The following is a 13,852-nucleotide window of genomic DNA, read 5'->3' on the forward strand; positions in this document are numbered from 1 at the left end:
CTGTACCCCATCGCAGAAAGCTATGTGCCTCTCGTCGGGGTGGGTTTTTTTACAGCACTGCAACTGCACAGTTTCTGCACGCTAAGTGGCTTGGCAGTGTGTACACCTTCGGAGTTACAAGACAGAAAGCTGCTTTACTGTGCAGAAACTTGCCAGGTTTTCCACTGTATGTTTTCCTTAGTGTGCCTAGTGACCTTGTACAGCAGTGTCAGAGTAACTAGGGTTGTGTTTACACTGCACTTTTGTTGTTAAAACTTTTATCAGTCAGGGGCGTGAGGAAAAACACCCTCATGACCAGAAAAGTTTTAACGAGAAAAAGTGTGGGTGTGGACAGCACTTTGTTGGCGGGAGAGCTCTCCTGCTGACAACGAACGGCTACACTGCACGCCTTATAGCAGCAAGGCTTTAGCGGCACAGCTGTGCCACTCTAAGTTGCGCAGTGTAGACATCACCTAGGACAAAGACAAAGCCACACCTATTATTGTCTCTAACTTTATGTGTGTGTGTATGTATGTGTGTGTATATATAATATATATATATATATATATATTTTTTTGCTCAGCTCTGATGGTTCTGGTGTCTGGGCTCCTGCAAGCTGCTCCAGAGCAGCGCACAACCCTGGAAAACCTAATAGAGGATCCTTGGGTGCTGCAGCCTGTGAACTTGGCTAATTATACGTGGGAAGAGGTGTATGTCTCGGCCAGGCCAGGTAAGACATTGTTCTGAAAATGACTCCTTTCCCCACCTCCCCCCAAAGTATCTTTTGAATAAGATTTTCAAGAGGAGGTGGAAATGTGAATAGGAGTTGTGTGGAGGTTACTCTTGTGATTGTCTCAAATATGGCTGCTGTTGATAGATGGACTTCTGCTAAACACTTGCCAGTGAAATCCTAAATGGTGCAGACTAGGTACAGTCATCATGTTAGTGGAATCTTGGCTGGCATAGAGAAGATAGTGTAGTGGGGAAGCTCATATAACTAGAATCATAGCTGGTATTAGTACAGCTCTAATAACTAGGCCATGTCAGTTGGCAGTGCTTTAAGATAGACCTTAGTTCTTACAGAGATTTGGCTCCTGCCTGCTTCCTGACTGCAGATTAAGGCTTAGTTTCTGGAATCTGTGCACCTGTGTTTGAGATCCATGTTCATAGGTGCCGATTCCATGGGTGCTCCAGGATTGGAGCATCCAAGGAAAAAAAAAATAGTGGGTGTTCAGCACCCACCAGCCACAGCTGTTTGGCGGCTGGTGGTGAGGCTTGCTGGGAGGGCAGCGAGCGGGCAGGGGCCTCACGGAGGGGACAGAGGAGGGGGTGAAAAGAGGCGGAGTGGGATGGGGCTTTGGGTGAGGGGAGGAGTGGGGGCAGGAAGAGGCGGAGCCTTGGGGAAGGGTGGAGTAGGGGTGTGTATTTAGGGCCGAGTGGGGTAGAGCACCCCCAGGGAAAAGAAAAACTCATCACCTATGTACATGCTGGCTGATAAACAGTGTTTATGGCTCATCCCTAAATTCCTGTTCCACCCTTTGTTTTTCTTCCTCCTCAGAAAGCAATAATTTCAGAAATCACTGTATTGAGCACAGCTGCAGAGCCAGCCAACCAGCTCTTTGGTTGCAGAGTGAGCAGAGACTGAGCCATGATGCCTGTGACAGTGAGCTCATAGATCCCCAACTGGAAGGAACAGCCACTGCTTTGGAACAAGATCTGTTGGCCTGTCTTCGGTGTTAGGACTGACATGCAGAGGACGCATATTGCAGATTTCCCCACCTGCTGGAGAACAGCTCCCTAGTCGTCATCTGGACAGCAATTACTGTCCTCCCAAGAACTAAAAGAAGCTTCACATTAAGCACTTCTGTTTTAACAGACAGATCAACCTTCGGTACTAGAAGACAGGAGTTGCTCACCGTTGAGAGAAATCTCTCCACTGGTACACCATTGCTTCATGTGCTTACTGTAACAGAGGCCTGTGATGTGAAGGGGTTTGATAGTGACGTGAAAGAGCCAATCTTTGACTTCAGGCTGATCCATTCTAGACTCTTAAATGAAGAAGCTTTTCACTTTCTCCAGATGAGCTTTTCTGGATATCCCTATCACTGACTGGATCCAAATGTGCCTTTCTTTTCTTGCTGTCCTTGAACCATCAGCACTTCATCTGGACAGGTCCTGTGAGCCTGAGACGTCTATCGTGTTAATGAAACAGAATCCAGCAGTACACTTACCCATCTGACTTTAGGATTTGTCTTCCTAGTATAAAATTGAGTCCTATTCAGGAGACCACCACACACTCAGATACAGTTTCCGGTCTGGCCCAAACCTCGGCTTATCTGAAACTGCAACACTCCCACCAGTAGCTGTTTGGAAGTAAAATTAGCTCAGGCCAGGAGACTGCAGGGCATGCGCTCTTCCCAAGAGTTGGGACTCTGGTTGAAATTCTATTCTTGTGAACGAGGCTTGGCACAGTGGTTGCGGACGAGCCTTCCTGCAGCAATTGTTAGAATGTGGTTTGAGGCAAGCATTCTCTTGCAAATGGAAAGACTACTTTTGCTACTATCTGTTGCTTAGCTCATTCACGTCTAGAATCTGGAGTCCTAATGTTTGCTGATTGAAGCTGAGGATGGAAAGTACCCCAGCTGATCATCATCCTCTGTCGCTGTAATGGCAGTGGGAAGCTGAGTCAGCCCCTTTTTCAAGGGGCTTGGATTTTGACAGAATCCATATTGAAAGAAACATACAGTAGAAAACCCCAGTGTGGTCAGTTGGTTTTGACTTTGTTTCTCTGTTTAATAGCACTTGGTTCAGGAATATGGGCGTGTGGTGGTGCTTTTCTCTCGACAGACTGAGATGTCAAGCTTAGAAATTGACTTACTTGTTTTGTAGTTCTCTTGTAAATCTTGGTTTAAGGATTTCAGAAATGCAGCTTGGTTTGTCGAGTGATCCGTGCTGCATCACAAAATCAAATCAAACCTGAATGCTTGTTTATTGCTCTGTAAACAAGGTGGTGGGTGCACACGCTGAAAAGAGACTGCATGAATGGCTTTGTCTAGGGCAAATGGCACAGGGGCCTCAATAATATAACTCTATCAGTTGAGTCTTTTACTGAACTAGACTTTTTTCTTAATTCTCTTTTAATTTTTTGTCTAGGTCTAGGTCACACTTCCTCAGAGTGACCTCCCAGATTTTGGCTGTGCTGCAAAATCTCACTTATACCTTCTCCCCTCCATCCTCCCAGGAGCTGTCATTCCGTAGATAAAAGAGCGAGAGAGAGTATTTAAAGGACCTGATTTTAGTGCACTGTGTGTGGAATTGGATACAAAAGCCCAGGGCAGTAACAGGATTTATACATCTAAATACGTATTTGTTGATGCTGTATTGCAGTACATAATTCCAGTGTTATGGGACTGGCTTGCTCACTGAACTCTGTATAGCTGCCCTCACTAATAGATGTTTCATGTATGATGCTGCAGGTTTGAACAATTCTGGACAGATGCGCACACAAGATGTGCACACAAATGAAAGGGTACAAGAGAGAAACCTCACTTGAACCTTGTTCTCCTGTAGCAAAATCACTCTGTTTACACTGACTGCAGCTGCATCTAAAAGGTTTCTTCAGGAAAATCCTATAGCCAGTGTGTGTCTCTTAATTCTACTGCGTGGATTACAGCTTAAAATGCAAAGTGAAGGATTTTTAACACCCTGTTTAGTTTTTTGCAATATATTTTTATTTGCTATGTTTTTATCCAAATTGTGCTGTTTCACTGTTTCCTAAAAGTGAACAGAATAAACATTTTAGTTCTTAAAGTATCTCTTTGGTTGTGTCTTTCACTTGTGTTGCTGTGTGAACTGTTGACTTACAATGAAAGGCTTGTTTCCTTTAAAAATAAATAAATAAAGATAGATAGATAGATAGAGAGATTCTATATATATATATAGAGAGAGAGAGAGAGAGAGAGAGGGAGAGGGGGGGAGAGAGAGAGAGAAATAAAATAAAATAATAAATAAATAAATAAATAAAAATTAAGCCTGGTCTTCTCTTTCCTCTTTTTGCCAGAGAACTCCACTGGCTCCTCGCTTGGAAGCTTTTAGCCCTTAATTTGTAGGGACCCGAGATGTTAAATTTAAGGTTTGAGATTTTTTTCTTCCTTCTAACAGAGAGCCTGGTTTTAACCAAAATACAAATGTTGAAACATGCAGAATAAAAATTACTTCCCCTCTCAATTCAACCATAATTCCACTTGGTATCTGTGATGTCATAAACTTAATAGTTCTCTAGTCATCTATAGACTCTGCCAGGAAAAACTGGGTAGGATAGATCTGAATTTCTAGATTTATAATCTTTTTTCCAAGACTACCTAAAAGATTAAAGAAACAAAAAGCTCTCAGTTCCAGTTGTCATCTTTGTCATGTGTGACTTTGTTCTGAGCACTCTGAACTGCTCAGAAGTCCACAAATAAGAGGGTTAAACTTTTAGCCTGAGCACGACACTGAGGTTGGACTGCCTTTGGTTCAAAAACCCTCATTAGGGAACATTCAACTTGGCCATTCAAACGAGGCTATGTGTAATGTGGCTACTATGTTTATAGATATTGGTCGCATATTAATATTGCTGCATTGATTTCTGATGACCTTCATAAAAGATGTTATACTCTGGCTCAGATATACCCTCAGTACTGGCCAGGTCAGACTCATGAAGAATTTCTGGCCATGCTTACTTATTGTTTCTTGTAGTTTCCTTTGCAGGTCAAATTTAACAAAGAGCTGAAAAAACCCTGCAAAGCTCCACTTGATGTTCAATTGCTGCTTGAAAGAGGAAAGTTCAAAAGTTATGGAAAAAGAGTAAGTTGTGCATGAATGAGGAGGGTGCGGTGTAGTGTATGTGTAGCCATGTACTATGCAAAGTCAGCTATGAGGATAGTAGAAAAGCAGCTGTGTTGGAGCTGAAAAATGGAAGAGTTAGAGCTAAGACCATCTATGGCCATACCACTTTGAATGTCCCTGATCTTGTCTGGTCTCAGAAGTCAAGCAGGATTGGGCCTGGTTAGTATTTGGATGGGAGATTGCCTAGGAATACTGGATGGGTAGGCTTTTGCCCTCACTTCCATAAACTGCATGCACAGCCACCTCTCAATCCTATTTTTCTACCTCCCAAGCTGTTTGGATGTTTTCCCTGTCTCCTCTGATTTCCAATCGAAAGCATCTGCCAACCTGCATACAGAGCTGGCAATCACACCTGCTTCCAGATGGCAGTGCCTTGTCGAAGAGAACACAACAATTCCTCTCTTCTGATTCCCCGTAGATCAGGGCTGCCCAGGAAAGGACTTCATGTTGAACCACTTTCTGCTCCATCTCCCCCAACTGTGGTCCTGAAGTTCCCTCATTCTCTCCTCTGGGGTGGTGATAGGGGTTTGGGGAATGAAGTTGGGGGTCTGCAGTGTGAATGGTGTGTAGGGAGCAGTGTGGGTGAAGGATGTGTTAATGCTGCTCACTTCATTCCCTCCATAATTAATTGTGTGGTGAACTATGCACGTGAGGGGGCTGCTGCAGTGTGTATGTGTGTAAATTAGGGTGGGGAGCTGCAAATAGTACTAGTTGTATGTGAGAGGGAAAACACTGCAGCAGTATACAAACAAGTGTGTCTGTGAAATGTAGGAGTGGGAGGGGGGTCTCCACTGTGTGAGCAGGGAGGGGTCTATCATGTTACCTCCTTGGGGCAGTTAAAGTCTCCTTGTCTGCAGTGCCCCACACAACACAACTTTGCTCCTCTTTTCAGGATTTTGGGCACTACCCCAATGGAAATAATCAGTGTGTGGGGATGAACTAGGTGTGGTGGGGCTGAGGAGGTGCAGCATCTGTGAGAGAACTGTGGGGGATGGGGATCTGCACTGTTGGTGGGGGGAGTTGTGTGTCTAAATTATGCGAGTGGGGGGTCTGCGGTATGAGAACTGTGGGGAGGGAAGGAGTTTGGGTGTGAATTCTGCATGGTGGGAGTCTGCAGTGTGTGTCAGTGTATGTTAATTATAGGTCAATGGAATGAACTGCATTGTATGTGTGAAGTGGGGGTGAGGGTGTGCAGTGTGAGTGTGAAATTTGAGGAGTGGGGAGATTCAGGTGGTTCTAATTTGGGGGGCAATGTGTGTGTGATGGAAGGCACAAAATCAATACAAATAAGTGAGAATTTTGGGAGGTAGGTAGTGTTTGAGGAATGCATTTATGGAGCAAATGAATTGCACATATTATTGTGCATATGAATTGTCAAGGTGGGGCTCTACTCTGTGTTGGGGATGATGGGTCTGCAATGTGTGTCTGCGTATTGTCCATGTGAGGGATGTGTTAATTATGGAGAGAGCAGTGTTGATTATGTGTGTATCCTGTATTAAATATAGAAGGTGTGCGCTGGTTTTCCCCTCTCCCCTCCTACCCGCTCAGTGTAGCCATGTGTTAGAGAGCTTATTCCTTCACTCTCCCACTTCCCTGGTCCTTCTCGCATGAACAGAGAGCAACAATACCCGAAGTCGGAAGGTACAAACAATTCGATGTTTATTGGGGTGAACTTCCAGCAAGCTTAAATACAAGTTCCTTTTTCCTTATTTTCGAATCCTAACTTACTTCCTGTTTGCCCCTAATTTATATAGTAATATTCTTAGCTATACCTTAATCAATCATTCTACTGAAATTTAACTAACCAATCCTAACATATTGTAACATGATTAGCTAACCGATTATATCCCACCACAATAATTAGATTACACCCAGCAAAATTAATTATACAGCAGACAGAAACAATCACAGAACCAGACAGAGATTATACAGACAAACAATAGCAAAGTGGGAACTATAATGACAAAACAATACAGAAGTGAGGATTTCACATCCCAGCTATTGATAAGTGAGTTCTTCCCAGACAGGATGCTATCAAACTAAGTTTCCTTTTACATTTTCTAGGCACTTCCCTTTCTCTGGAGGTGATAAGAATACAATCCTGTCCTGATAGTGCCTGACAGCCCAATAGCACCTTATTTCAATGTGACTAGTTTGGAGAGTGAGGATGTGACTGTTCGCTTCCTAGCTTATGGCTGCCTCTGCTGCTTAGCCAAAGGCCTTAGCCTAAGAACAGGGCCTCAAACTGTCACAGTAAGAGAAGGCCCTTACACCAGCAGACAGTGATTTTGATTCTTTCTTTTATACCTCTAGAACTAGCCAAGTGATAAGAATACCCCTAAATTCTTAAAGTACAGGCCTTTACAGACAGGCCTGAATATCTATATCCTAACACCATGTTGTGTTGAAGAGTCTGTCTTGCTCAGTGTTTGTTGTTTTAATTGGTTCTGGCAGGGAACTGGAGTGAAGAGCTCAACGAATAAGATAAGGAGTTGGTGCTGCTGCAGTTGTGAAGCGTGTTGTGCATGGTAAGCGAGGTAAGGAATGTGGAGAGGTTGTGGGTAAGGAGAGGATGTGTGAGTTGTGTTCGCGTGGAGTGAGATCCTGTGCTGTGTGAGCAGCAGCTGGGGGTGGTGATGAGGCTGAAAAGGGGCCTAGTTGGAGATGTGAATGCCCCTGTTCTTGGAAGCTAAGCAGAGTCAGGCCCTGATTAGTACCTGGATGGGAGACTTACCTACTGGGAATACTAGGTGCTGTAAGCTTTTTGGTTTTCCTTGTTGCGACCACCTGCCCAGGCTCTCCAACCTCTTTTCTAACTGAGTTATGTTATGTATTAAGTGTCTTGCTCTAGTACTAGGAGCCCTATCCGTAGACCAACTTTCTTCCCCATCTTCTCCAATTCAGGGACAGCACTCAGTGCCTGCCAGGCTGCACAGAGAGCTGGAGCTCACACCTGCTCCAGGATTGCACCTACTGCAGGAAAACAGAAGACTTTATTGAATAAAGAGTCTCCTGCTCCCTGTCAGCTCATAGAATCATAGAATATCAGGGTTAAAAGGGACCTTAGGAGGTCATCTAATCCAACCCCCTGCTCAAAGCAGGACCAATTCCGCAACTAAATCATCCCAGCCAGGGCTTTGTCAAGCCTGACCTTAAACCTCTAAGGAAGGAGATTCCACCACCTCCCTAGGTAACGCATTCCAGTGCTTCACCACCCTCCTAGTGAAAAAGATTTTCCTAACATCCAATCTAAACCTCCCCCCACTGCAACTTGAGACCATTACTCCTTGTACTGTCATCTGGTACCACTGAGAACAGTCTAGATCCATCCTCTTTGGATCCCCCCTTCAGGTAGTTGAAAGCAGCTATCAAATCCCCCCTAATTCTTCTCTTCTGCAGACTAAACAATCCCAGTTCCTTCAGCCTCTCCTCATAAGTCATGTGCTCCAGCCCCCTAATTATTTTTGTTGCCCTCCGCTGGACTCTTTCCAGTTTTTCCACATTCTTCTTGTAGTGTGGGGCCCAAAACTGGACAGAGTACTCCAGATGAGGCCTCATCAATGTCGAATACACGGAAACTATCACATCCCTCGATCTGCTGGCAATGCCCCTACTTATACAGCCCAAAATGTCATTAGCCTTCTTGGCAAAAGGGACACATTGTTGCCTCATATCAAGCTTCTCGTGCACTGTAACCCCTAGGTCCTTTTCTGCAGAACTGCTGCCAAGCCATTCAGTCCCTAGTCTGTAGCAATGCATGGGATTCTTCTGTCCCAAGTTCAGGACTCTGCACTTGCCCTTGTTGAACCTCATCAGATTTCTTTTGGCCCAATCCTCTAATTTGTCTAGGTCCCTCTGTATCGGGGCAGGCAAACTTTTTGGCCTGAGGGCTGCATCTGGTTTCAGAAATTGTATGGAGCGCCTGTTACGGGAGGCTGTGACTCCCCAAACAGCCAGGCATGGCTGGCAGTGGGAGTGCAGTGACCCGGCCTCAGCCACGCTGCTTGGGTGGGGCTGGGGCAGGGGCAGGGAAGAGGCGGGGCAGAGTAAGAGGCAGGGCCTGAGGAAGAGCCAGAGCAGGGGCTGGAGCGGCCTGCAGCTGTGCAGGGCACCAGGAAATGTGGTGTTCCAAATTTCCTGGTGCCCTACGCTGCTGTGTGCTTTGCGTACGGGTAAGGACAGCCCTGCCCCCTGCTTCTCACCCCTGACAGCCCCTCGGAACTCCTGCCTCATCCAACCCCCCCTGTTCCCTGACGGCCCCCCTGGGATCCCTGCCCCATCCAACCACCCCTTCTTCCTGTCCCCTGACAACCTCCAGAACCCCCACCCCTGACTGTCCCCTGCCACCCCATCCAACCCCTCCTCTCATTCCTGACTGCCCCCCCAGGACCCCTGCCCCATGCAACCACCCCTTCTCCCTGACTGCTCCTGAACCCCTGCCCCCATTGAACTGCCTTATTCCCTGCCCTCTGACCACCCCCCTTCTCCGCTCTCTGCCCCCTTACCACGCTTCCTGGAGCACTAGTGGCTGACAGCGTGGCTACACCAGGACAAGCAGCCACGCCGTGCAGCACAGAGCACTGGGTCAGGCCAGGCTCTGCAGCTGCCCCGCCCCAGGAGTTTGCGCCCCCTGCCACCCAGAGCATTGCGCTGGCAGTGCAGCGAGGTGAGGCTGCAGGGGGCTGGGAGGACAGCAGAGGAGGCTGGAGCTCGGGGGCTGGGCAGAACGGTCCCACAGGTCATAGTTTGCCCACCTGTGCTCTGTATCCTATCCCTACCCTCCTGCGTATCTACCATTCCTCCCAGTTTAGTGTCATCTGCAAACTTGCTGAGGGTGCAATCCACAGCATCCTCCAGATCATTAATGAAGATATTGAACAAAACTGACCCCAGGACCGACCCTTGGGGCACTCCTCTTGATACCGGCTGCCAACTAGACATGGAGCCATTGATCACTACCCGTTGAGCCCAACAATCTAGCCAGCTTTCTATCCACCTTATCATCCATTCATCCAGCCCTTACTTCTTTAACTTGCTGGCAAGAATACTGTGGGAGACAGTAACAAAAGCTTTGCTAAAGTCAAGGAATAACACATCCACTGCTTTCCCCTCATCCACAGAGCCAGTTATCTCGTCATGGAAGGCAATTAGGTTAGTCAAGCATGATTTGCCCTTGGTGAATCCATGCTGACTGTTCCTGATCACTTTCCTCTCCTCTAAGTGCTTCAGAATTGATTCCTTGAGGACCTGCTCCATGATTTTTCCAGGGACTGAGGTGAGGCTGACTGGCCTGTAGTTCCCCAGATCCTCCTCCTCTTTTTTAAAGATGGGCACTACATTAGCCTTTTTCAGTCTTCCGGAACCTCCCCCGGTCGCCATGAGTTTTGAAAGATAATGGTGAATGGCTCTGCAATCACATCCGCCAACTCCTTTAGCACCCTCGGATGCAGTGCATCTGGTCCCATGTCTTATGCTAGTCCAGCTTTTCTAAATAGTCCCGAACCACTTCTTTCTTCACAGAGGGCTGGTCACCTCCTCCTCTCCATGCTATGCTGCCCAGTGCAGCCGTCTGGGAGCTGATCTTGTTCGTGAAGACAGAGGCAAAAAAAGCATTGAGTATATTTGCTTTTTCTACATCCTCTGTCACTAGGTTGCCAGCCCCATTCAGTAAGGGGCCCACACTTTCCTTGGCTTTCTTCTTGTTGCTAACATACCTGAAGAAACCCTTCTTGTTACTCTTGACATCCCTTGCTAGCTGCAACTCCAGGTGTGATTTGGCCTTCCTGATTTCACTCCTGCATGTCTGAGCAATATTTTTATACTCTTTCCCGGTCATTTGTCCAATCTTCCTCTTCTTGTAAGCTTCTTTTTTGTGTTTAAGATCAGCAAGGATTTCACTGTTAAGCCAAGCTGGTCGCCTGCCATATTTACTATTCTTTCTACACATCGGGATGATTTGTCCCTGTAACCTCAATAAGGATTCTTTAAAATATAACCAGCTCTTCTGGACTCCTTTCACCTTCATGTTATTCTCCCAGGGGATCCTGCCCATCAGTTCCCTGAGGGAGTCAAAGTCTGCTTTTCTGAAGTCCAGGGTCCGTATTCTGCTACTCTTCTTTCTTCCTTGTGTCAGGATCCTGAACTCGACCACCTCATGGTCACTGCCTCCCAGGTTCCCATCCACTTTCGCTTCCCCTACTAATTCTGCCGTTCGCATTGAGCCTCTCGGGGAAAAGGGATGATTTGTGGGGAATGTGCTTTGTATGGGTGGGTGTTTCTCTACCTACCCTCACCAAGTCCTAAATTTGCTGGGGGAAGATGGGTTCTGTTCCCCTGCCTTTGTCAAGACTGAAGCTGTTGGGTCTGATTGTCCTCCTGTACAGCCTGGTTTGACAAAGTATAACTTTGCTTGCTTGCGACGCCTCCTGGCTGGCAGCAGGGTGAATGAGGTAAGATCAGCCCCAGCAGGCCTGTTGGGGAGCAAGCAGCAGAGCTACTGAGTGGGCAGCAGGCCTTATGGAGATACAGTGCTCTGGGTAGCACTGTGCCCTGCAGTGTATGTGCTGTGTGAGCAGTAGGGAAGAAACAGTAACCAGACGGGAAAGGGGAAAAGTTAGAGCTGAGGCTGTCTATTGCTCTTCCACCCTGAAATGTACCTGATCTCAACAGCCTTGGGCCTGATATGTGCTTGGTTGGGAGACTCTCTAGGAATACTGGCTTATGCCCATGCTTCCGAAACATGCCTGCCCAGCCACCTCTCAAACTCACTTCTCTACCTCCCAAGTTCTTTGGCTTTTTTTCTCCCCTCTGCTGTCCAATTTTTAATCAAAAGTACCCAACACTCTGCACACAGAGCTAGATATCGCACCCACTATGGTGCTGCTGAAGGAAAGCCCTTGTTGAGGAGAACATGATCATTCCCTCCTTCAGATTCCCCTCTAGAGCAGGGCGGCCCTGAAAAGTGTTTCATATTGACCCTCTTTCTTCTCCATCTCCCTCCACCCAAAGCTCTGCCATTCCCTCTTTGTCTTCTCTGGGGGGTATATGTGTGTGTGAGAGGTTTAGGGGGTCTGCAGCATCTGTTAATTATGTGTGCGAGGGAATTGTTAATTATGGAGGAATGCGCAGCATGGATCCACTCTGCCTACTCACTAATCAAGCAGCTCACCTGTATTCTCAGAGTTTAGTACCTTCACTCATAAAAGAAGTTCTGGACACCCTAAAGGAGTCTTCCCCCAAGGCTTGTTAATCTGACCTGTGTCCTTCCTGGCTTATGAAAGAGAGCCATGAACAACTAACACTAACCCAGGAACCTATCCTTGCAACAAAGCCCGTTGCCAACTCTGTCCACATATCTATTCAAGGGACACCTTCATAAAACCTAATCACATCAGCCACACCATCAAGGGCTCGTTCACCTGCACATCTACCAATGTGATATATGCCATCATGTGCCAGCAATGCCCCTCTGCCATGTACCTTGGCCAGACCAGGCAGTCTCTACACAAAAGAATAAATGGACACAAATCAGACGTCAAGAATTATAACATTCAAAAACCAGTTGGAGAACACTTCAACCTCCCTGGACACTCAATTAGAGACCTAAAAGTCGCAATTCTTCAACAAAAAAACTTCAAAAACAGACTCCAAGAAACTGCAGAATTGGAATTAATTTGCAAATTGGACACCATTAAATTAGGCTTGAATAAAAACTGGGAGTGGATGAGTCATTACACAAACTAAAAACTATTTCCCCATGCTAATTTTTCCACTACTGTTACTCACACCTTCTTATCAACTGTTTGAAATGGGCCATCCTGATTATCACTACAAAAGTTTTTTTCCCTGCTAATAGCCCACCTTAATTGATTAGTCTTGTTAGAGTTGGTATGGCAACACCCATTTTTTCATTGTGTGTGTGTATATATCTTCCTACTGTATTTTCCACTGCATGCATCTGATGAAGTGGGTTTTAGCTCACAAAAGCTTCTGCCCAAATATATTTGTTAGTCTCTAAGGTGCCACAAGTACTCATTCTTTTAACTGGTCAACTGTTGACTGAAATAGCCAACATCTCGCTGAGAGAAGGAATTTTCCCTTCCTCTTTCAAACCTGCCATAGGCTGACTGATGCAGCAGAAACCCACCCTGCAAACTTCAGTTATAGCCAACAGTTGCTCAGTGCCAAACCTCCCAGTCCTGAGCAAGCTCACAGAGAAGCTAGCAGAAGGCCAGCTATAAACTCACCTAACTGAGCTCTCAGCTGCTGCAATCTGGATTCAGGCCAGGACATAGAACCGAAATGGCGTTATTGGTACTTCTGGATGACCTTTCAGTGGCTAGAGAATAGATATCAATTCTCATCCTCCTGGACCTCTCTGCAGCATTCAGTCCTGTTGACCATGAAATTCTGTTGTCTTGCCTACAAGGCGAGGTGGCAGGGGGTCCAGAGTAACGCACTAAAATTGTGAGAGTTCTTTCTGAAGGGACACACCCAATGAGTAGTGATGGGTGTGATGGCTTGGACCCCCCCCTTCTAGAATGCCACCTGTTGTGCTGTGGTTTAACTGAGCCTCTCCTGCTCAATCAGCCTGGGTTCCCTCTTAGTGCTTTGCTGTAATAGGCTCTCCGGCCTCTTGCAGCATACACACGTACACACACACACACACCCCCCCCACTGCAGACACAGTCTGAAGTCAGCTCTGTGTGAGAGGGCTCCCCCAGCGCTCACGTGCCCACTCCCTTTAACCCAAAGATTTTATGAAATTTGCCCCCTCCCTCAATGTGCAGGGAGATATGCACAACTTTTCCCCCCTGACCCCAGTTGGAAATTAAATAAACTGGGTTATATTATAATCAAGAAACAAGTTTAACAACTACAAAAGGTGAATTTTAAGTGAATATAAGAGAGAACAGACTGACCAAAACAGATTACTGACCAAATAAAGCAAAATATACAAGCTAGGCTCAATATACTTCAGAAACAT

General features: G+C 46.3%; 1 protein-coding gene across 1 annotated transcript in view; it reads left to right on the forward strand.

The window, feature by feature from the left end:
* PASK (PAS domain containing serine/threonine kinase) overlaps positions 1-3,792 on the forward strand; it is a 54,457-nt gene extending 50,665 nt beyond the window's left edge. The window contains 2 exon segments of the mRNA XM_043522484.1: positions 563-709; positions 1,538-3,792. Coding sequence (XP_043378419.1) covers positions 563-709; positions 1,538-1,719 — 329 coding nt within the window. The 3' untranslated portion in view covers positions 1,720-3,792.
* Positions 3,793-13,852: the final 10,060 nt, after the last annotated feature.

The sequence above is a fragment of the Chelonia mydas genome, chromosome 9 (genome assembly GCF_015237465.2).
Source record: "Chelonia mydas isolate rCheMyd1 chromosome 9, rCheMyd1.pri.v2, whole genome shotgun sequence".
NCBI lineage: Eukaryota > Metazoa > Chordata > Testudines > Cheloniidae > Chelonia > Chelonia mydas.